Consider the following 23,991-nt stretch of genomic DNA (forward strand, 5'->3'; position numbering starts at 1 on the left):
CCTCCTGGCAGCCACATCCAGCCTGTAATGTCGGGCGAAAGAGAGCTTAGAAGCCCATGTTGCAGCACTGCAAATCTCATGAAGAGATAGTGCTCCAGTTTCCGCCCAGAAAGAGGAAATCGCTCTTGTGGAATGTGCCTTAAAGGCTTCAGGCGGAGCCTGGCCAGACAGCAGATATGCTGAAAAGATAGCTTCTTTGAGCCAACAGGCAATAGTGGCTTTAGACGCTGAAGACCCTCTGCGAGGACCTGCAAACAGCACAAAAAGATGATCAGAGGTCCTGAAAGAATTTGTAATTCGCAGATACTGCAAGAGTCCTGCGCACATCCAAAAGGTGCAACTGCCCAAATGAATCTGGAAACTCCTCCTCAACAAAGGAGGGAAGAAAAACAGGCTGGTTTAGGTGAAACGCTGAAACCACCTTAGGCATGAAGGAAGGCACGGTCCGAACCGTGACCCCTGACTCTGAGAATTTCAGAAAAGGGTCTCTACAGGACAGCGCCTGGAGCTCTGACACCCGTCTCGCCGAGGTAATGGTCACTAAAAAGACGGCCTTCAGTGTCAAATCTTTCTCTGAAGCACGCCGAAGCGGTTCAAAGGAAGCCCCCTGAAGGGCCTTCAATACTAACCCCAGGTGCCAAGCTGGACAAGGTGCCCGCACGGGAGGACGGAGCCGAAGCACCCCTCTAAGAAAACATGCCATATCTGGATGAGCAGCTAAGGACACGCCTTCAACCTTGCCACGCAGGGAGGCCAATGCTGCCACTTGCACCCGCAGGGAATTATAGGCCAAGCCTTTGTGTACACCATCCTGCAAAAAGTCCAGAATCGGCGAGACAGGAGCCCGCAACCGAGAAAGCGCTCTTGAAACACACCAGACTTCAAACTGGCGCCAAATCCTGGCATAAGCCACGGAAATGGAGCGCTTACGGGCCTGCAGGAGAGTGGAAATTACCTTATTTGAGTAGCCTTTATCTCTCAATTGCGCCCTCTCAGTCGCCATGCCATAAGACCAAAGCGACAGGCGTCCTCCATGGCCACCGGATCCTGTGACAACAGGTGCGGAACCAGAGGTAACGGAAAGGGAGCCTCCAACAGCATCTGTCGGAGGTCTGCATACCAAGGCCTCCTGGGCCAATCCGGGGTGATGAGTACCACTTCTCCTGGATGCAGCCGAATCTGCAGGAGCACTCGCCCAATCAAGGGCCACGGAGGGAAGACATACAGCAAGCCCAGGGGCCAGGGTTGAGCCAAGGCATCCAACCCGGCAGAGCGAGGATCCCTCCGTCTGCTGAAGAAGCACGGGACTTTGGCATTGGAACTGGACGCCATAAGATCTATCACTGGCTTGCCCCATTTGGCAAATATCTGCAGGAATACATCGTCTGCTAGTTCCCACTCCGCTGGATCGATCTGATGCCTGCTTAGATAGTCGGCTTGCATGTTGCTCTGACCTGCAATGTGAGCTGCTGACAGGGACTGTAGATGCAGCTCGGCCCAGTGGCAAATTTGTTCGGCCTGCGCGGCTAGAGCTCTGCACTGAGTGCCGCCTTGTCGATTTATGTAGGCCACTGCTGTCGTGTTGTCCGACATCACTCGGACAGCCAATCCTTCCAGGGTCACTTGAAAGGCCAGAAGAGCCAGAAACACCGCTTTCAACTCCAGGCGGTTGATAGACCTCTCCGACTCGTCCGTCGTCCACAGACCCTGGGCATGCTTCCCTTGGCAATGTGCGCCCCAGCCCTTCAGGCTGGCATCTGTCACCACTAGGCACCAATCGGGGAGCGCCAGCTGCATTCCCCGCCGCAACAGGCTGTCCGAGAGCCACCACTCCATACTGAGGCGGGCCGCAGGGAGCCAAGAAAGTCTGCACTGATAATCCTGAGATACTGGAGACCATCGTTGAAGTAGAGAATACTGTAGAGGTCTCAGGTGCGCTCTCGCCCAGGGCACCACTTCCAAGGTGGCCGTCATCGATCCCAACAGCTGGACAATGTCCCAAGCTCGCGGGCAGGGCATCCTCAGGAGCAGACGGACCTGATTCTGAAGCTTGCACCGCCTTTGCTCGGGAAGAAACACATAGCCCGAGGCTGTGTCGAACCTGGCCCCCAAATATTCTAGAGATTGCGACGGGGTCAGGTAACTTTTGGCCATATTGACGACCCAGCCCAGAGACTGAAGGACTCAAACCACTCTGGCTGTAGCTAGATGACTCTCTTTTTCTGAGTCTGCTCTGATGAGCCAGTCGTCTAGGTACGGGTGAACCCGGATACTCTCTCGCCGGAGAAAGGCAGCTACTACCACCATTACCTTGGAGAAGGTTCGGGGAGCTGTGGAGAGGCCAAAAGGCAAGGCCCGAAAATGGAAATGTTTTCCCAACACCGCAAACCGCAGAAACTTCTGGTGCGGGGGCCAAATTGGTATGTGCAAGTAAGCTTCTTTCAGGTCCAGAGACGTGAGAAACTCTCCTGGCTGTACCGCCGCAATGACGGAGCGCAGGGTTTCCATGTGAAAATGCCGCACTCTTAAGGACTTGTTTAGCTCTTTTAAGTCCAGGATTGGGCGAAAAGACCCGCCTTTTCGTGGCACCACAAAGTAAATGGAGTAGCGGCCTAGACCTTGTTTGGCGGGAGGCACCGGGGTCACAGCCCCTATCTGGCATAGACTGAGCAAAGTCTCTTCTACCGCCGCCCGTTTGGCGGCAGAACCGCATCGGGACTCCACAAACACGTCTCTCACCGGGGCATCGAATTCTATTCGGTATCCGTCTCTGATCAGGTCCAAGGCCCACTGATCTGCGGAGATTTTGGCCCACTCCTCGAAAAAGAGGGAAAGTCTTCCTCCGATGACAGGAAACGAGGAGGGGGCCGGCGCACCATCGTTGAGAGGGTCGCCCCTGAACTCCAGGCCTTGAACCGGCAGCTGCGGAACGTTTGTCCGAGCGAAAGGAGTTTCTCTGCTGAAAGCGGGCACGCGAAGTGAACCCAGCAGCACGCCCCGGGGCGATACCTTCTAGCTTCACGGAAGCGAGGTCTGTAAGAGGAGCGGACCGCCTGACCCTTAGAGGAAGGCTTCGCCTATCTTCGGGCAAGCGCTGAGGTTTGGAATCCCCCAGGCCTTTAACAATGTTTTCCAGCTCCTCACCAAACAGGAGAAGGCCTTGAAAGGGCAACTTCACAAACCTTTGCTTAGAGGCCATGTCTGCCGCCCAATGTCGTAGCCAAAGAGTGCAGTGAGCCGCCACTGCTACAGCCATTTGTTTAGCCGAAGCTCTGACCATATCATAAAGGGCGTCAGCCAAAAAGGACAAGGCCGACTCCATCCGCGGAGCCACTTCAGATAAGGTCTCCGCTCCGTCACGGGCTGTTCCACTGCCTGCTGTAACCAAGCCAGGCAGGCTCTAGCAGCATAACAACTGCATGCAGACGCCCGAACAGTGAGACCTGCCAAATCAAAGGACCGCTTCAGAACTGAATCAAGGCTGCGGTCTTGAATATCCTTCAGGGCAACACCTCCTTCAACAGGGAGGGTAGTTCTCTTTGTCACAGCCGTGACCAGGGCATCCACTTTAGGCATTGCAAAACGAGCCAGATGTTCCTCACTCAGAGGGTATAATTGCCCCATAGCCTTGGCAACCTTCAAAGGTCCCTCGGGGTCAGCCCATTGAGCCGAAATAAGCTCTTGGATGGAGTCATGCAAAGGAAAGGCTCGAGCAGGCTTTCTGGTACTAACCATCCTTGGATTAACAGAGGAGGCTGTGCCACTCCCAGGATCTTCAATCAAGAAGGCTTGTAAGGCATCTGAAATAAGCGCTGGCAGCTCCTCGCGGTGGAAAATCTTCACCGCAGACGGATCATCAAGCTCCTGTGGCAATTCTGCACCCGACTCTGGCTCCTCAGCCCAATAAGTTCTGTCAGACCCCTCAGAATCCTCATAGCCCGACCACGGGGGGGAAAAGGGGGGTGCACCACACTCAGAAGGGGAATTAGCCCTTCTACGTTTATCAGGAGGATAAGAAACAGGCAAAGCCAACTCCAAAAGGCCAGGATCCACCGGGGGGGGGGGGGGGGGGGGGGGGGGGGGGGGGGGGGGGGGGGGGGGGGGGAGGGGCAGGCAGAGGGTCCAAAGATCCCTGTGGAAGAGCTCTTTTAAGCATGTACACCCTATGCAGCATTAAAACAAAATCAGGGGAGAAAACCGCTCCCTGACCGCCCGGATCCTGCCCAGGGCTATCAGCTCTATTATTAGCCTCACTCAGAGGACACCCCCCCCCCCCGGATTCAGGGCTCTCCATTGCAACGGAGGCCGCGCCATGTGGAAAATCCAAAATGGCGTTCGCTGCCAGCTCAGAGCGCAAAAGATCGCTGCTCGCCATGCTCGGGCCGGCTCTACCGTCCGTACAGCACAAATTACAGAGCCCCGCTGCTGATTTGCGCTTGCCACATTTAGAACAGCGCTTTACAGTCTCCGCAGACATCGCCGAAAACGGCGGTAAAATTCAAAAATGGCGGTTCGCGCCAAAAACGTCCCGATCGCGGGCCCACCCCGGAGAAGTCAGAAAACACTCTTACCTCACTAGACCGAGTATCACAGCTCTGGTCCTGCAGAAGAATCTCAAGAAAAAAAGCCTCTTTTCCAAGATCGCTGCGCTAAAGTGCGACGCAACTCTAATTATTTATTTATTTATTTATTTTTAATGCTGTGAGGAAAGCAGAGGCAAAAGAGGTAAATAAAAACACTCCAGAGGCTCAGATAAGTGGGAAAGGCAGGGAAAGGTGAACCAATGTGCCTGCATCCACTGAGTGGGAAAGGACAGGGAAAAGCAAGCTAATATGTCAACATCCACGGGGGCAGGGAAAGGGCTGACCTATGTGCCTTCAAAGTGAAGCTGCTATAGCCTCTAACACCCTGGCTAACAATTGGCAAGCCAGGAGCCACCCCCAGGCAGATTTTTGATGGAGCTCGAAGAAGCTGCAGCCACCCTGCTTGGGAGATAGAGAATATAGAAGAGGCAGTGGAGCTAGCTGGCCATGAGGCACTGTGAAAAGTTGAGTGCTCTCTATCTCCCCCTGCTGGTTGATGGACACAACCCATATGTAATGGCTTCATCTGCTTGATGACAAGGAAATGGATAATAACATCGGTAACAGCATGGAGACAGGAATCCCAGTTAGTCTGGGGTAGAGAAGGAGGATGAGATTGAGGTCAGAAAGAAAGGAAAGAAAATGTCTGACACAGAAAGACTGAGGACTATCAAAGTGTACGTTGAAATTACCCAAAAATACAATATTTAGGAAATGGATAATAGCATTGGTAACAGCATGGAGACAGGAATCCCAGTTAGTTTGGGGTACAGAAGGAGGATAGTAAAAAAGATAAAACACAGGTGAGGACAAGGATGTCATACAGACTACTAGCACTTCAGAGTAGGTTGACAAAGTTGGAAGCTCAACTACTTGAACCCTGGAGGCACAGAAGACAGTAGGACCACCTCAAGAACTAGAATGTCTAGGCAGACATAAAACATCATAACCCTCCGGTAACGAATCATAGCGGTAATGCTGTTCACCTCTTTTAATCCAGGTTTCAGCGGGACAAAGAACATCTAACTTAGCGGCTACAATGTAATCGCAGACTAGTGTAGACCACAATAACCTAGAGTGCAACAAACCAATATGGATGCCCACCATTGAATGAGGAATGTTGGTAGACAGCAGCATAGGGGAGAAAGAACAAACCTGAGGGAATGTCCAGGAGCATAAGATTACTGGAATGAGGTACTCCTGAAATGAAATAGAGGAACAGCATAGCCCAGCCAAGAGACTCCACGAGACCCACAGTAGTAACAAAAAAAACAAACAGAAAAAGTTGCATGGGTACATACCGGAAAAGTAAGAAGCTCCATTATCCCAAAAAATGCATCCGCGATGCAAATATATCGACGCATGCCATCCCCAGACAAAGCACTACAAAAGCCAGTAGTAATGTACACTTAGACGCCTATTCCCCCAATTCAATAAAGGTCTGCAAAAGTTGCTAGCGCAAATTTAGGTGCGTCCCCAATTTGCATGAGCAATTTAATAGAATGAGTCAATAACTGACTTTTTAACAAGCAATTATCAGTACTAATTAGATTTAATTGGGACTTGCCTGTGTAAAATTAGGTGTGGGATCTGCGGCTAAAATTTACGCACCGTCCAAAAAAAAGAAGTATGGAAATTGGAGGGTCATCGGCATTTCGCAGGCGTGGTTTAGAGTTACATGCGTAATTGTATAACAGTACTTTGTGTGTAAATTTATATGCGGGAATTTGCATCACATTTTTGTAGGTTCAAATGGCCACGCCTAAATTTACATGTGACCTCTCCACTTAAGCGTTAATTCTATAAACCATACCAAATTTTAGGCACGGCTTATAGAATACTGCTTAGGTGGGGTTTTTCCAGCACTGATGTTTTAGGTGCAATATATAGAACCTAGCCCATAATGCATGCTTATGCATGTCTAAGTACTAGGAAACATTCCATACATTTTTTGCACATGTCACTTACCCCCAAATTCTATAAAGTGTTCAAAATTACTTATGCAAATTTTGGTGTGTGCCCTATTTGTGCGTGCAACTTAAATGAATGAGCCAATTAGTACTAATAATTGGGCACTAATAATTATTGGCACTAATGGGCAACAACTTGATTTTATGCACACATCTTGCTAGGTGCTATTCTATAAAGATTAATGTATACATTTTTTTAGTGCACAACTGTAAATGGGGCATGGCCAGGTCAGGGGTGTTCACTTGAGATGTGCGCTGTATTGTAGAATCCAAAGGATCTGCGCCTAATTTAGGCACGAGGATTTACACCAACTAAGTGTAAACCCCCCACTATGATGTCATAAGTGCACTCACTTGAAGGAACAGGCCCTGAAAATGTCACAGTGCTTTTCCCCACAGAAAAAAACTACCAGAACCTTTGTCAAATTAAGGTAAAGGTTACAAATTAACGTTTATTAAAAAAACTAACAAACTATTCTAACATCCTAATTTTCAAGTAAGTAAGTAAGTAAGTAAGTAAGTAAGTAAGTTATAAACTAGTCTTTTAATCCTTTTCTAGATTCAGTTCCAATGTTCATGTAAAAATGCCACCAATACTGACATTTGCATTTAAAAATGGAAACTGAGTGTGCACACAGGATGCTGGGCTCGATGGACCCTTGGTCTTTTCCCAGTGTGGCATTACTTATGTACTTATATTAAAAGAACAACTTCACCGGCTCCGTCGCTTTCTTGCGGTGGGTACCTTAGGTTCTCAGTAGCTGGTTCAATCTCTGGATCCCCTCCTTGGATCTTTAGGGTGTCTTCAGAACCTACTAACCTTCTCAAATAAATCAAAGAAGGAAGACCCTGACTCCCTCCGTGTGCAACTGAATCAGTGTCTTCTTTGGCAGAAAAGCCGTGTATGCTAATTCTGAAAACAAAATATAATTATTTGTCCCTGTGCTAATATCCCCAACATCCCATAAGGTCTTTTAATGCACACTACACTCTTAACAATGCAGCACCCAAACCTTTCTCCCTTTAGAACCCATAAATTCTACAACTTGTCAAGTCTCAGATTTTGTCAGTCACTAAGCAGCTTCCAGCACTGCTCAGATTCCAAGCTGCCTCCTTAGTTCCAATGCAGCACTGAATATTCTATGCTGCTTCCAGCACTGCTCCCTATGCAGACCCCAACATTCTAAAGTTGCCTCAAGCTTAAGGTCACTTCAGCTTCAATACAGCACTGGGCATTCTAAACTGTTTTTCAGCTCTGCTTTTCTCTTTCTCCCCAGCAAATTCAGGAAAGCAATCAGAAATTACTAAACAAAAACCCACAGTATTCCCTGAAATTACTATTCCCTGAATCTGGTTTTTTAAAAGCTTTTTTTCCCCTTTAAAACCAGCCTCTCAAAACACCAGTTCCTTTTTATAATGAAACTATGAAATTAATGACTTTCTTTAATAATCCCCTGTCATATCCTTCAGGAGAATGTTGTTTCTCTGAAATCCCAAACTCTTCCAACTCTTTTCAGAGCTCTGACATTAACTGAAATGAATTTCTAGTTCACAACGTTTTTCTCACTCCCTTCAAACAGAAATTTCCTTTCTACTTTCTCACTGGAACAATACTCTTAGTCTCCCAGACTACTAAAAATCCTGAAATTAGAGACCTATAACCTTTTTTTCTCCTTAATTTAACCTAAAACTTAGACTGCAGCCACACTTGCCTCTGTCTCTCTTCAGGTTTTTCAACTGACTCATACAACTGAACTTTTCTGATGACATCACTCATTATACCAGGCTCATGCATGTGAAAGTTCAAAACCCTGCACATGCCACAACTTCAAACATTGCACAAATAAACCCTATCTCCTCTTAAAGACAGACACAGTTTCCTAGTCCTTTCTCCAAACCACAGCAGTCACTCTGCCTAACAGTATTTATTTATTAATTTTACTGAGTTTACATAAGCACTATAGCAGAAATGGCACCCAACTCGGAGCACTGTTTATAGAATAGTGATCAGTACTCATTTTTTTTTCTGCACCCAATTTTGGGTGCCATTTATAGAATCTAGCCCTTAGCACATTAAGTGGAAGGGTGTACACGTGGGCAGAGTAGGGACCGGCATCCCACTTGCGCACGTAACTTACAGAATACTGTAAGTTAAACACAAAAATGCACCAACAGTTACACCAGCCACAGGCGTGGTGTAGCTATTTGAGGCCTATATTTAGGCGCACCAATGCAAACTTATGCTAGTATTCCAGAATGGAATCTGAGCGCACAAATGCCGTTATAGAATTAGCACTCAGCACATGGCATTGGCACACCCAAATTGTGCTGTCAGTTATAGAATTGCCTCCTTAGTCTTTTAGCCAGTTTCCAAATCCACAGGCATTGCCTCCTATCACATGAATTTTTAAATTTATTTATGAGTCGCTAACGAGGGTTTTTGTCAAACTGGATTCTGAAATCCAAATACACTATTTCAACTGGATCACCTTTATCCATATGTTTGTTTATAGCTTTGAAAGAATATAAAGCGAATGCTACATACCTGTAGAAGGTATTCTCCGAGGACAGCAGGCTGATTGTTCTCACTGATGGAGTGACGTCCACGGCATCCCCCTCCAATCGGAAACTTCACTAGCAAAGACTTTTGCTAGCCCTCGCGCGCCCATGCGCACCGCGCATGCGCGACCGTCTTCCCGCCCGAACCGGCTCGTGTTCGTCAGTCCCGTATGTAGCAAGACAAAGACAAGGGAAGACCCAACTCCAAAGGGGAGGCGGGCGGGTTTGTGAGAACAATCAGCCTGCTGTCCTCGGAGAACACCTTCTACAGGTATGTAGCATTCGCTTTCTCCGAGGACAAGCAGGCTGCTTGTTCTCACTGATGGGGTATCCCTAGCCCCCAGGCTCACTCAAAACAACAAACATGGTCAACTGGGCCTCGCAACGGCGAGGACATAACTGAGATTGACCTAACAACTTATCCAACTAACAGAGAGTGTAGCCTGGAACAGAATAAAACATGAGCCTAGGGGGGTGGAGTTGGATTCTAAACCCCGAACAGATTCTGAAGCACTGACTGCCCGAACCGACTGTCGCGTCGGGTACCCTGCTGCAGGCAGTAATGAGATGTGAATGTGTGGACAGATGACCACGTCGCAGCTTTGCAGATCTCTTCAATAGTGGCTGACTTCAAGTGGGCCACTGACGCAGCCATGGCTCTGACATTATGAGCCGTGACATGACCCTCAAGAGCCAGACCAGCCTGGGCATAAGTGAAGGAAATGCAGTCTGCTAGCCAATTGGATATGGTGCGTTTCCCCACAGCCACTCCCCTCCTGTTGGGATCAAAAGAAACAAACATTTGGGCGGACTGTCTGTTGGGCTGTGTCCGCTCCAGATAGAAGGCCAATGCTCTTTTGCAGTCCAATGTGTGCAGCTGACGTACAAGCAGGGCAGGAATGAGGACGGGGAAAGAATGTTGGCAAGACAATTGACTGGTTCAGATGGAACTCCGACACTACCTTCGGCAAGAACTTAGGGTGAGTGCGGAGGACTACTCTGTTATGATGAAATTTAGTGTAAGGGGCCTGGGCTACCAGGGCCTGAAGCTCACTGACTCTACGGGCTGAAGTAACTGCCACCAAGAAAATGACCTTCCAGGTCAAGTACTTCACATGGCAGGAGTTCAGTGGCTCAAAAGGAGGTTTCATCAGCTGGGTGAGAACGACATTGAGATCCCATGACACTGTAGGAGGTTTGACGGGGGGCTTTGACAAAAGCAAACCTTTCATGAAGCGAACAACTAAAGGCTGTCCCGAGATCGGCTTACCTTCCACACGGTAATGGTATGCACTAATTGCGCTAAGGTGAACCCTTACAGAGTTGGTCTTGAGACCAGACTCAGACAAGTGCAGAAGGTATTCAAGCAGGGTCTGTGTAGGACAAGAGCGAGGATCTAGGGCCTTGCTGTCACACCAGATGGCAAACCTCCTCCAAAGAAAGAAGTAACTCCTCTTAGTGGAATCTTGTCTGGAAGCAAGCAAGATGTGGGAGACACCCTCTGACAGACCCAAAGAGGCAAAGTCTACGCTCTCAACATCCAGGCCGTGAGAGCCAGAGACTGGAGGTTGGGATGCAGAAGCGCCCCTTCGTCCTGTGTGATGAGGGTCGGAAAACACTCCACGGTTCTTCGGAGGATAACTCCAGAAGAAGAGGGAACCAGATCTGACGCGGCCAAAAGGGAGCAATCAGAATCATGGTGCCTCGGTCTTGCTTGAGTTTCAACAAAGTCTTCCCCACCAGAGGTATGGGAGGATAAGCATACAGCAGACCTTCTCCCCAGTCCAGGAGGAAGGCATCCGATGCCAGTCTGCCGTTGGCCTGAAGCCTGGAACAGAACTGAGGGACCTTGTGGTTGGCTCGAGATGCAAAGAGATCTACCAAGGGGGTGCCCCACACCTGGAAGATCTGGCGCACTACTCGGGAGCTGAGCGACCACTTGTGAGGTTGCATAATCCTGCTCAACCTGTCGGCCAGACTGTTGTTTACGCCTGCCAGATATGTGGCTTGGAGCACCATGCCGTGACGGCGAGCCCAGAGCCACATGCTGACGGCTTCCTGACACAGGGGGCGAGATCCGGTGCCCCCCTGCTTGTTGATGTAATACATGGCAACCAGGTTGTCTGTCTGAATTTGGATAATTTGGTGGGACAGCTGATCTCTGAAAGCCTTCAGAGCGTTCCAGACCGTTCGTAACTCCAGGAGATTGATCTGCAGATCGCGTTCCTGGAGGGACCAGCTTCCCTGGGTGTGAAGCCCATCGACATGAGCCCCCCACCCCAGGAGAGACGCATCCGTAGTCAGCACCTTTTGTGGCTGAGGAATTTGGAAAGGGCGTCCCAGAGTCAAATTGGACCAAATCATCCACCAATACAGGGATTTGAGAAAACTCGTGGACAGGTGGATCACGTCTTCTAGATCCCCAGCAGCCTGAAACCACTGGGAAGCTAGGGTCCATTGAGCAGATCGCATGTGAAGGCGGGCCATGGGAGTCACATGAACTGTGGAGGCCATGTGGCCCAACAATCTCAACATCTGCTGAGCTGTGATCTGCTGGGACGCTCGTACCCGCGAGACGAGGGACAACAAGTTGTTGGCTCTCGCCTCTGGGAGATAGGCACGAGCTGTCCGAGAATCCAGCAGAGCTCCTATGAATTCGAGTCTCTGCACTGGGAGAAGATGGGACTTTGGATAATTTATCACAAACCCCAGTAGCTCCAGGAGGCGAATAGTCATCTGCATGGACTGTAGAGCTCCTGCCTCGAATGTGTTCTTTACCAGCCAATCGTCGAGATAGGGGAACACGTGCACTCCCAGCCTGCGAAGCAGGGGCGTATCTGCGTGGGGCCTCAGGGGCCTGGGCCCCCGCAGATTTTGCCCTGGCCCCCCCTACCGCCATCAACCCTCCCCCGTGCCCGTTCTTACTTTTGCTGGCGGGGGACCCCAACCCCCGCCAGCCGAGGTCTGCTTCCACCTGCCGCTGCCTTCAAACCTTCTTCTTCAGCCGGCGGGGGACCCCAAACCCCCGCCAGCCGCCCCGCGCTGTTTAAAATTCATCTTCGGCCTCCGTGGCCGTGCTGCTGGGATAGGCGGCGCTGTTGAAATCCACTTCGGAGTCTGACGTCGTTGTACGTTGTACGTGCTGCGACGTCAGACTCCGAAGTGGATTTCAACAGCGCCGCCTATCCCAGCAGCACGGCCACGGAGGCCGAAGATGAATTTTAAACAGCGCGGGGCGGCTGGCGGGGGTTTGGGGTCCCCCGCCGGCTGAAGAAGAAGGTTTGAAGGCAGCGGCAGGTGGAAGCAGACCTCGGCTGGCGGGGGTTGGGGTCCCCCGCCAGCAAAAGTAAGAACGGCAGCGGGGGAGGGTTGGCGGCGGGAGGGGGGTGGAGAGACTAAGTCATTGGTGGCGGTGGGGGCTCGGCGGCGGGGGGGGGGGGGCGCTAAAATGTGCCCCCTCCCTCTGGCTCTGGCCCCCCCTACCGCCGGAGTCCAGATACGCCCCTGCTGCGAAGTGCTGCTGCTACTACAGCCAAGCACTTCGTGAACACTCTGGGCGCAGAGGCGAGCCCAAAGGGTAGCACACAGTACTGGAATGACGTGTGCCCAGCTGAAATCGCAGATACTGCCTGTGAGCTGGCAGTATCAGGATGTGTGTGTAGGCATCCTTCAAGTCCAGAGAGCATAGCCAGTCGTTTTCCTGAATCATGGGAAGAAGGGTGCCCAGGGAAAGCATCCTGAACTTTTCCTTGACCAGATATTTGTTCAGGGCCCTTAGGTCTAGGATGGGACGCATCCCCCCTGTTTTCTTTTCCACAAGGAAGTAACTGGAATAGAATCCCAGCCCTTCTTGCCCGGATGGCACGGGCTCGACCGCATTGGCGCTGAGAAGGGCGGAGAGTTCCTCTGCAAGTACCTGCTTGTGCTGGAAGCTGTAGGATTGAGCTCCCGGTGGGCAATTTGGAGGTTTGGAAACCAAATTGAGGGTGTATCCTTGCCGGACTATTTGGAGAACCCACTGGTCGGAGGTTATGAGAGGCCACCTTTGGTGAAAAACTTTCAACCTCCCCCCGACCGGCAGATCGCCCGGCACTGACACGTTGATGTCGGCTATGCTCTGCTGGAGCCAGTCAAAAGCTCGCCCCTTGCTTTTGCTGGGGAGCCGAGGGGCCTTGCTGAGGCGCACGCTGCTGACGAGAGCGAGCGCGCTGGGGCTTAGCCTGGGCCGCAGGCTGTCGAGAAGGAGGATTGTACCTACGCTTACCAGAAGAGTAGGGAACAGTCTTCCTTCCCCCATAAAAACATCTACCTGAGGAGGTAGATGCTGAAGGCTGCCGGCGGGAGAACTTGTCAAAAGCGGTATCCCGCTGGTGGAGCTGCTCTACCACCTGTTCGACTTTTTCTCCAAACATATTGTCCGCTCGGCAAGGGGAGTCCGCAATCCGCTGCTGGATCCTATTCTCCAGGTCGGAGGCACGCAGCCATGAGAGTCTGCGCATCACCACACCTTGAGCAGCGGCCCTGGACGCGACATCAAAGGTATCAAATACCCCTCTGGCCAGGAATTTTCTGCACGCCTTCAGCTGCCTGACCACCTCCTGAAATGGCTTGGCTTGCTCAGGAGGGAGCTTGTCCACCAAGCCCGCCAACTGCCGCACATTGTTCCGCATGTGTATGCTCGTGTAGAGCTGGTAAGACTGGATTTTGGCCACGAGCATAGAAGAATGGTAGGCCTTCCTCCCAAAGGAGTCTAAGGTTCTAGAGTCCTTGCCCGGGGGCGCCGAAGCATGCTCCCTAGAACTCTTAGCCTTCTTTAGGGCCAGATCCACCACACCAGAGTCGTGAGGCAACTGAGTGCGCATCAGCTCTGGGTCCCCATGGATCCGGTACTGGGACTCGATCTTCTTGGGAATGTGGGGATTAGTTAGAGGCTTGGTCCAGTTCGCCAGCAATGTCTTTTTCAGGACATGATGCATGGGTACTGTGGACGCTTCCTTAGGCGGAGAAGGATAGTCCAGGAGCTCAAACATTTCAGCCCTGGGCTCGTCCTCCACAACCACCGGGAAGGGAATGGCCGTAGACATCTCCTGGACAAAGGCCGCAAAAGACAGACTCTCAGGAGGAGAAAACTGCCTTTCAGGGGAGGGAGTGGGATCGGAAGGAAGGCCATCAGACTCCTCGTCAGAGAAATATCTGATGTCTTCTTCCTCTTCCCACGAGGCCTCACCATCGGTATCAGACACAAGTTCATGAACCTGCGTCTGAAGCCGTGCCCGACTCGACTCCGTGGAAACACGGCCATGGTGGGAGCGTCGAGAGGTAGACTCCCTCGCCCGCACCGGCGAAGCTCCCTCCGCCAGCCGGCGCCTCACTCGACGGTACCGGAGGCGCAAGTACCCCCGGTACCGGAGGGGAAGGGCGCAACAGCTCTCCCAGGATCTCTGGGAGAACGGCCCGGAGACTCTCGTGCAGAGCGGCTGTGGAAAAAGACATGGAAGCCGATGCAGGCGTCGAAGTCAGAGTCTGTTCTGGGCGTGGAGGCTGTTCCGGGCTGTCCAAGGTGGAGCGCATCGACACCTCCTGAACAGAGGGTGAGCGGTCTTCCCGGTGCCGATGCCTACTGGGTGCCGACTCCCTCGGCGACCCAGAGCTCTCGGTACCGATGCGGGAAGGAGACCGGTGTCGATGCTTCTTTGACTTTTTCAAACGAAGCATGTCACCGGAACTTCCCGGTACCGACGAGGAGGACGTAGAATCCAACAGTCGCTTCCTCGGGGCCGAGGCCGAAGAAGGTCGGTCTCGGGGGGGCTGTACCGCAGGAGCCCTCAGGGTAGGGGGAGACCCACCCAAAGGCTCACCGCCACCAGCAGGGGAATGGACAGCCTTCACCTGCACTCCAGTCGAAGCACCACCGTCCGACGACATCAGCACTAGTGGAGGTCCCGGTAACACCGACGCCGACTTTCGATGTCTCGGTACCGACGATGCAGAGGCTCGATGCCTCGATGCAGTCGATGCCGAGGTCGAAGGTCTTGGAGCTGTCGACGTCGATGCACTCGATACCCCCGGTGCTGTTGCCGACGAAGAGCCCGAGAACAACACGTTCCACTGGGCCAATCTCGCTACCTGAGTCCTTTTCTGTACAAGGGCGCAAAGACTACAGGCCTGTGGGCGGTGCCCAGCCCCCAGACACTGAAGATACGACACGTGCCTATCAGTGAGCGAGATTACCCGGGCGCACTGGGTGCACTTCTTGAAGCCGCTGGAAGACTTCGATGACATGGGCGGAAAAATCACGCCGGCGAAATCAAAACTCGTAATGGCGGTAAAGGCACCAAAAATAGGGAGAGAAAAACTCAAACCGAGGCCTCAAAAGGGCCTACCCCGAAAACGAAAGGAAACTTAGCGGGGCAAAAACTGGAAACACGGGAAATAAAAAGGGGAAAAGACCGAAAAGGTCTTTCTCCAAGTTTTTTTTTTTTTTTTTTGTTGTAAGCAAAAGCTCAAAGACGCGCGAGGGTCAACTTGAGGGGCGCGAAACAGCGCAAACACGACCGTCCCGAGCGCGTACAAAAGAAGACTGACGAACACGAGCCGGTTTGGCCGGGAAGACGGCCGCGCATGCGCATCGGCGCGCGAGGACTAGCAAAGGCCTTTGCTAGTAAAGTGTTCCGATTGGAGGGGCTGCCGTGGACGTCACCCATCAGTGAGAACAAGCAGCCTGCTTGTCCTCGGAGAATAATTGCTATGTCAATACAGGTGTATTCAGACTGCAACAGCCATTTCAACAGCATCCAATTACCTCTCTTCAGACATTCCTCTTGGAGTGACTCCAACAGACAGGGATGCTAGCGCCGTCACAGTCTCCACCTCATCCTTATCGTGTTTCTGTGCATCCAGGAATGAGCAGCCTACCCTGGATATATGGCGCTGGACAGAACTCCAGTATTTACCTTAAAAGAAAGATAAAAGCACAAATAAAAAGCTGTGTAGTGAACAAGAGAGAAACTAGAGAGGAGGTTAACAAAATCAGGTTCTCTTTCTCCTTGAAAAATAAATTTTACCCACTGAATAGGTACAGCACAGGCAGAAGCACTGCAAGCTTCCCTCACACACACACATGCTGTCCCACCACAGAACAAGTACAGTACAGGTAGGAGCAATGCAAGCTTCCCTCACACACAAACACACACACTGCCCCACACATAGAACTTCTCAGGCCCTGTCTGGTGCATCTCAGGATGCACCAGGCAGGGCTGGGCACTGCTATTTTGAGGTGCGCCCAGCGGGAGGAACCAGAATCGCATCCCTTCTCTATCAGGAATTTGGAGGGTTCGCCACTAGGTCACCAGTATGATGGGGGGGGGGGGGGGTTTGCAGGGGTCTCACTGGACAACCAGGGTGTTTCCATTTGTGGGGGGGGGGGGCCTTCCTCATTGTGGGAGGGGGGGGGAATAGGGCAGGAGAACAGGGGTCACACTGGACCACCAGGGTCTTTGTATTTGTTGGGGATCTTTGAGCCCCAAGGCCTTACATCATTGGGGGTGGGGATCCACTGGATCCCCAGGACCAACAGTGACAGCTGGCATCCTGGGCATGTGTTCAAAAGTTGTGCTTAACGCACAACGTTTGAACGCATGCACCAGGCACCATGCGCCCTCTTTGCTCCCTTATGATTGAAGCTAATAGCGCACATATCATTTTCATAATATTAGCTTCAATCATGCGGGAGTTAGTTTTGGGTGCTGCCGTGGCAGTAAACTCCGGTGCTGTTCCGTACAGCGCCACAGTTTTGATCATCGTGCCATTAGTGACATGAACATTCCCCTCACAGCAGCCTGGCAAAGCCAACGGCTGCTATATCGCTCTTGGCCACAGCAGTGCCATTTACAGTGGCACCTGGTGCTCTGCAGCTGTCCAGAAAATGTGCATCTTCCTCTGTTTGCCACAAAGTGCCTCTGTAATGCTTAGTCTGTAAACAGGGAGGGGTGGAAAAAAACAAAACAAAAAAAACATCAAAATGAAAAAAATACCTTGATGTTTTTGCAAGTGGTGTGCTGATGACACCCGGATGATAGCGAAAAAAGATAGACCATGAGTAGTTGTCTCCTGATGGGATATGGACAATCATGAATAAGGAGAAAACATTGTGCATGATAGAATGAAAACGGTAGCGGAATTCAAGCATGCGTGGGATAAACATAAAGGAATCCTGTGCAGAAGGAATGGATCCTCAGAAACTTAGCCGAGATTGGGAGGTGGGGCTGGTGTTTGGGTGGTGGGGCTAGTTCTGGGCAAGACTTCTACGGTCTGTGTCCTGAAAATGGCAGATACAAATCAAGGTAAGGTATACACAAGTAGCACATATGCGTTTATCTTGTTGGGCAGACTAGATGGACCGTGCAGATCTTTTTCTGCCGTCATCTACTATGTTACTATGTAGAAAGGAGAAAAGAAAGGAGGTTATGTACAATTGTTCCCTGAAGACTGCTTGATGAGGAGGAATGGCTGAAGCAGTGCTCGGAGCTACCAGGTAGATGCTTTCAGAGTGGCGAGGTTTCCCTTGGAAGTTACTATCTGCAACTCTTGAGTGGAAGCCCACACCAATGCATCCCTGCTAAAGCACAGACCAGGGGCACCAGTCTCTCCAAGCTTCCTTAGAGAGGGACTAAAAGCTTTCCATGGCCCTGTGTCAGCTGGCTAGCAACTACACACAATGGGAGGAGGGGAAGGGAGTACACTCTAGAGTTTTTGCCATGTCTGCTGGGGTCTGGGATTAATTTCATTAAATTCCAAGCAACATTTGTGCCTAATTTCCTCACAATGGCTGCTGTCACGCTGCAGGCCCTTTGAAGCCGATTAGCTCCAGATTTACAATTTCTTTTTTATATCATTTAATCAGCCTCCCTTGCTCTCCACCCCACACCCTCCCTCAGAAAGAGGAGGAATGGGGGACTCACGTTGCACTTGAATGACTGCTTCCAGTGATCGGATTGAATTCGGGTTTGGTTTTTCCTTCAGAACCTCTTCTGGGAACGGGTCCAGCTACAGGAAGGAAAGAGATGAAACACAGACTGAGACAGTGAGTGCGTGTACACAGTTCAGGATGACAACAAACCCCATGCACTGCTCTGGGCTACAGGGGATGCTGGACCCCACAGGGACCAAACACACAATTCCATGGCTTTAAGACTGGAAACTCAAACCCACCCTACTTCTGATAATTTTTTAAATGGGCACCGATCCCTTTCATATAGTTAAGAATGGAAGAAAAGCCTAATGGTTACGGCAGTGGGACGAGAACATGGGAAGACAGGTTCAAAGCCTGCTGCTGCTCTTTGTGATCTTTTATTGGCTCAGGTACAAACTTACAGGGCAATACTATAACTGAGTGCCTGCAGCTACTCGTACTGAGAAAACTGGCACTTGTGTGTAACTGCACGACACACTATCCTACAAAGGTAGTGCATAACTGCAAAGGGGTGTACATGTAGGAGGGACATGGGTGTGTCTCCAACTTATGCAAATAACTTATAGAATACTGTAAATTATGGGGTGGGGGGGGGGGGGAATTCTATATATGGTACAGAATGTTAGGCATTACTTCTGTGCCAAAGCATTCTAATGGATGCAAGGCGCCAAAACGGGGCAGAAACAGCAGATCTGCATGAAAACACACTTACAAGTCCATTTATAACTGTTTCTGCGTGGATTCTACAAAAGGGGCAGGCCATGGGCGAGTCAGGGGAATTCCCTTAAAATGGCTGTAGTGTTAGAGAATTCGGGGGGGGGGGGGGGGGGGCTGCTGGGATTTACACCTGGTTTCAGTTGTAACTCCACATGCCCAAAGTTGAGTATGGATTCCAGTGACACATGCTATTCTATAAAGGGTGCCGATCCAGGACACCGTTACAGAATAGCGTTCAGCGCAGATTTTTTTCCGCACCAAATTTTAAGCATCATTTATAAAATTTCCCTTGTGTGTCGCATAGTGCACCTAGGCAAGGCCATTTGCGTCTGCCGTTGACCTGGTGTAAATAGTCATGTCTGAATGCTGACCTGCCAATTTGGGTTTATGCTAGTATTCTATAATGGTATCTTGGTGCAAAGATGCCGTTAAGGAATTAATACTCAGTGCATGGCACTGGAGTACCTAACTGGAGGTGCCAAGTTATAGAATTGTTCTCCTTAGATTGTCAGCCCTCTGAGGACAGGAGATACCTAGTGTACCTGAATGTAACTACTGACTCCTATTCCCTGAAGATGCACAGAAGTCATTCAAAACGTTTTCTCTCTCTCTCTGTTTTCTGATATTAATTTTCCAATGTAGACCATAATGTTCTCCCCTTTCACTGCTTTACCATTCCTTTGTAGAGTTCTTCCTAAATATCCCCACTTCAATTTCCTTTGTATATCCTGTCAAAAACTGTTATCCTCTTCAACCCAAGAAAGAGGCTATCCAATCTACTTGTAAAACATGTGACCAGGAACAGAGAGAGTCGAGTGCCTGAACCATGGCTTCCCCAGAAGCAGGGCACCCATTCCCTCTCACCTTATTACCAAGCAGTGCTGAGACACAGGCTTCCGATGCATCACAAATTGCAGTGAGATCATGTCCCCCCTCCAGGGCCAGGACAACAGCCCCTCCTGCCAAAGTCATGAGCTGCTCAGTCATGTAACCAAAACCTGTGGAGAGAAGAAACCGGTGCAGCAATCTCTCTAAACAAAACAGAAGTAATAGGATCAATTGGAATGAAACCCCTCCATACAGTGGACCCTGCCAGGGCAGCAGGATAAAGTGGTTAAATTGAGGGTACCAGAATCCCAGCACTGGCTCTGAGCTGAGCTGGAAGAATAGAGGAAATACCTGGCCTAAAAACAGCTCCACAACCAAAAGAAAAAGCATACTTCCAGAGTCTAGTGTGTGATCGTTTTCAAAGCACCCACACCCTGCACTTTGAAACTTCCTCTGGGTGCTTTGTACCTACATATAGATTCACCTACTCTGCTCTGCAGGTACTCTGAGGTACATAAACACACCCAGTTTACAAAATACAAAAGGTATGCAGATTGCATCAGTTTTCATCTTCAGCAGAGCCCCCCCTCCCCGCAAGAATAACTGCACACTTTTACCCTTAATACAGCTGAAAATCTGCACAGGGTTCCACCATGGGCACGTGTCAAGCCACTTTTAGAGGAGGCATTTCCAGATGTAAGTGGGAAGGAGAGACAGAAGAGAAACATTTTCAATTATTTTTCCAAAGAAAAAGTAGCCATATTAATAATAAAGGTGGATTAAAAATTCATAGTAAGTTTCAAAGTGAGCTGGTACAAAGTCCGCATGTTAAGTTATTGTGGGGTTCACCTCAGCACAGACAGTTTGGAAAACTACTCCCTGAAGGATCGCTTCAGCTTACAGAGACTCAGATAGGTCGGCCTCATTTAAACATACAGCAGAAGAGCCCAACACTGAATCATAACAATACATATCACCCTTAAAAGGTCCTTCTGCTTTAACAGCAAGTCACAGCATGCAGCACAGATCTTCCTACAGCTGGGGAATGGACTCATACCCAGGAATTTTATCTTGCAAAACTGATCTATCGAACCACAGGAAAATAGCTTTTCTCCTCAGCGTAAGCAGTGCTATTTAATTCATAGCTTATAGCCCACTTCTATCAAAAATAATTTCAAGTGGATTACATATAATCAACTCACACACGTTACAAAATGTTAAAAATCACCTCACTAATGTATGAAACTACCTACTTCCTCTTCAGATCTCATCAACATCGCTTCAGAAAAGTCAATAAATCTGTGAAAGCACCCACAGGGCCAATTTAACCCCACTAAGCTTCACTCAGTAGCATAAGAGCGGCTAGAGCTGCTCAATATTGCCTATGTTTGTAATGAGTTTTTATATTCATTATGAGTATATGATACATTTTTATACATAGTAACATAGTAGATGACGGCAGATAATGACCTGAACAATCCATCCAGTCTGCCCAACAGTCGCACTTATTATCAAGTCATGATTAAACCAACAATGAAGGTGATATAAATACTTGATTATTATCTGTTTGGCATTTCTGGGACATATACTACAGAAATCCGCCCGGCCCTGTCCTTAGGTTACAACTACATTTATGTGTTTTTAATGTTGGTTTGCTAGTATTTTTTTAAATGTTTTTACACAATTATGTTTATTATTTGTTTTTAATGTTATCTGGAATTATGTTTACATTTTAGTTCATCTTGTGACCCCTGACGCAGACATATGTTTATTGTGAAACACAGCTGTGTCGGATCTTGATTGAATGCTGGCAATAAAGAGTTTCCTGGTTCCACTCCTTATTTTGGTTTTGTGGCTCATCTAATTTGTGGAGAACATTTTCATTCTTTTTCTACTAAATACTGCCTGTGACCATTGTGGTGGAGCCTGGGTAGAGCCAGCACTTATCTGATCTGCAGTGATGTTCAGTGAACTTTACTGCCAAACTAATCACGCACTAGTCTGAATATTGGCCTGTACATGGTTAGCTTCTGGATGACCACTGTAACTCAGTGGTCTGGCATTGAATATCCAAGTTCAGTTCATCTTGTGGCTACCACTAAGTGTCGTGGGCAGAATATTAACCCCCTACATCTTTAATTGGTCAACCATAGCATACTTCTTTGACTTTTTGATCACTTTGGAATTGGTGGAAATGTACTTGACTGGTTTATTCTGACCACCAGGTCATACCAAGTTAAATCTAATACAAATATATCATCATTATGGAAATCAGACTGTGGCGTTCCCCAAGGTTCACCTCTATCACCAATACTCTTCAACATTTTCATGATCTCATTGGCCAAGTCCCTATCGAATAATGGCCTCCACCCGTTCATCTATGCCGATGATGTTACAATCTATATCCCTTTTAAACATGATTTATCAGAAATCTTCAACGATATCAAAAATGGATTGAACATCATGCACTCATGGGCCAACTCATTTCAATTGAAGCTGAACACCGATAACACGCATTGCCTTATCCTCTCATCCCAGTACAACAATTATAAACCCACAACCTTATTCACTCCAGAGCATTCCCTTCCCATCTCTGATAGTCTCAAAATACTAGGCGTTATTATTGATAGAAATCTTACACTTGAGTCCCAAGTCAACTCCACCGTAAAGAAACTGTTTCATTCAATGTGGAAACTCAAGTGTTTAAAACCTTTCTTCCCAAGAGATGTTTTCCGCAATTTAAGTCAATCAATGGTATTAAGCCACGTTGATTACTGCAATGGATTCTATGCAGGATGTAAGGAACAACTCACAAGGAAACTCCAAATGGCACAAAACACAGCAGCCAGATTGATATTTGGTAAGACACGATTCCAAAATGCCACACCACTCCGTGAAAAATTGCACTGGCTTCCTATCAAAGAACGCATCTCTTTCAAAATCTGCACCTTAGTCCATAAAATCATCTATGGAGTAGTCCCAGATTACATGATTGACCTAATCTATCTTTCAATCAGAATAGTACCAGTTCATCACGGTCTTACCTGAATCTCCATTACCCAAATTGCAAAGGACTAAAATACAAGACAACCCATGCATCCAAATTCTCTTACATAGGCATGCGCCTGTGGAACGCATTGGCACAAGTGGTGAAAACAACTTATGATTACCTAAAATTCAGAAAGTCATTAAAGACTCACCTATTCGGAAGGGCATATCCGAATAACCCAACTTAAATGACTCAACCCTGCAACACTTCACTATTAAAGATCGTATTGGACATTGATGAACTCTTTTACCTCAACCCAACTTGATTGAATCTTATCTTCCCTATCCTAATACAACATTTTGTACCTATCCCGTACTGGATTTGGCGAATGCCTTTACAATATTATGTAAGCCACACTGAGCCTGCAAATATGTGAGAAAATGTGGGATACAAATGTAACAAATAAATAAATACATTTCTTCCAAAAGATAAGATGTCTCTCATAATGTAATGTCCTTGGCAATGCATTCCATCCACACAGGAATCAGCCCTTCAAGATATGCTTGCATCTCTTTGCAAATAAACTCTGATCCTAATGCCCAAGTCCATTTATATTACCAGTACAGAGGATTTCAGCCTCATAAACGTCTGAAACTAGCCAAACCTCCGAAGCTTTCTTAACTTTATTCTTTGATTCAAGAATAGAATGTTTCACAGAAGGAATCAACTATTCTACTGCTGTTTAAAAAAGGATGGCCAACAATGCAGCACAATGATTTGCCAGATGGCATCACATTATTGTGCATTAAGATACTTTCTCCTGTGCACCCAGGGGAACGGACCAGTGGAAGGGCAGCTCTATCCACCCCAATGTGCTAATGTTCCTGAAAGGTGAGAGGAGGAGGAAGGGGTCTGACTTTGCTGCTCAGCAGCATAAGGGAAATGGATTTGGAAGCTTAAATTACAGGTCAGCTGGAGGGGTGTGGGAGATCCCAGTTCAAGATTCCTGATGGGGCCACAAGGATGCAATTCACTGAGCTCAGGGAAGGAGGCTCAGGTGAATGACTATGTCAACCTTTGTTGGTCACAGAGCTGCAGTGAAGACTAATCTCAGAGTCAAATTCAGTCTGATTTCTGAATAGGACACTTCCCCTACCACCCCACAATCAGCATGCTGTGTCATCTCCAGTGACAAACAAAGAACTCAGGCTGGGACCTGGCAGCAAGCTCAGCCCAGGATGAAGGAGATGTGAACAGATTGAATTTCCTTCAATTGTAAAGCAGTGAGATCATGAGCTCTTGCTGCAGCTCCCTGACACCTATTTCAACCTGCCACTTCCCATTGTTTTCGAAATTTTTTTTTAAAGAAAACCT

General features: G+C 48.9%; 1 protein-coding gene across 9 annotated transcripts in view; it reads right to left on the reverse strand.

The window, feature by feature from the left end:
• Nucleotides 1–23,991, reverse strand: part of HDAC7 (histone deacetylase 7) — a 964,197-nt gene that overhangs the window by 14,911 nt on the left and 925,295 nt on the right. For all 9 annotated transcript variants that reach the window (XM_030198155.1, XM_030198159.1, XM_030198158.1 and 6 more), the window contains 3 exons: nucleotides 19,665–19,798; nucleotides 18,073–18,157; nucleotides 15,915–16,065 (listed from right to left, as the gene is read on the reverse strand). In XM_030198155.1, the coding sequence (XP_030054015.1) occupies nucleotides 15,915–16,065; nucleotides 18,073–18,157; nucleotides 19,665–19,798 (370 nt within the window). The remainder of the gene's footprint in view (nucleotides 1–15,914; nucleotides 16,066–18,072; nucleotides 18,158–19,664; nucleotides 19,799–23,991) is intronic.

This window comes from Microcaecilia unicolor, chromosome 3 (assembly GCF_901765095.1).
Source record: "Microcaecilia unicolor chromosome 3, aMicUni1.1, whole genome shotgun sequence".
In the NCBI taxonomy this organism is placed as follows: Eukaryota; Metazoa; Chordata; class Amphibia; order Gymnophiona; family Siphonopidae; genus Microcaecilia; species Microcaecilia unicolor.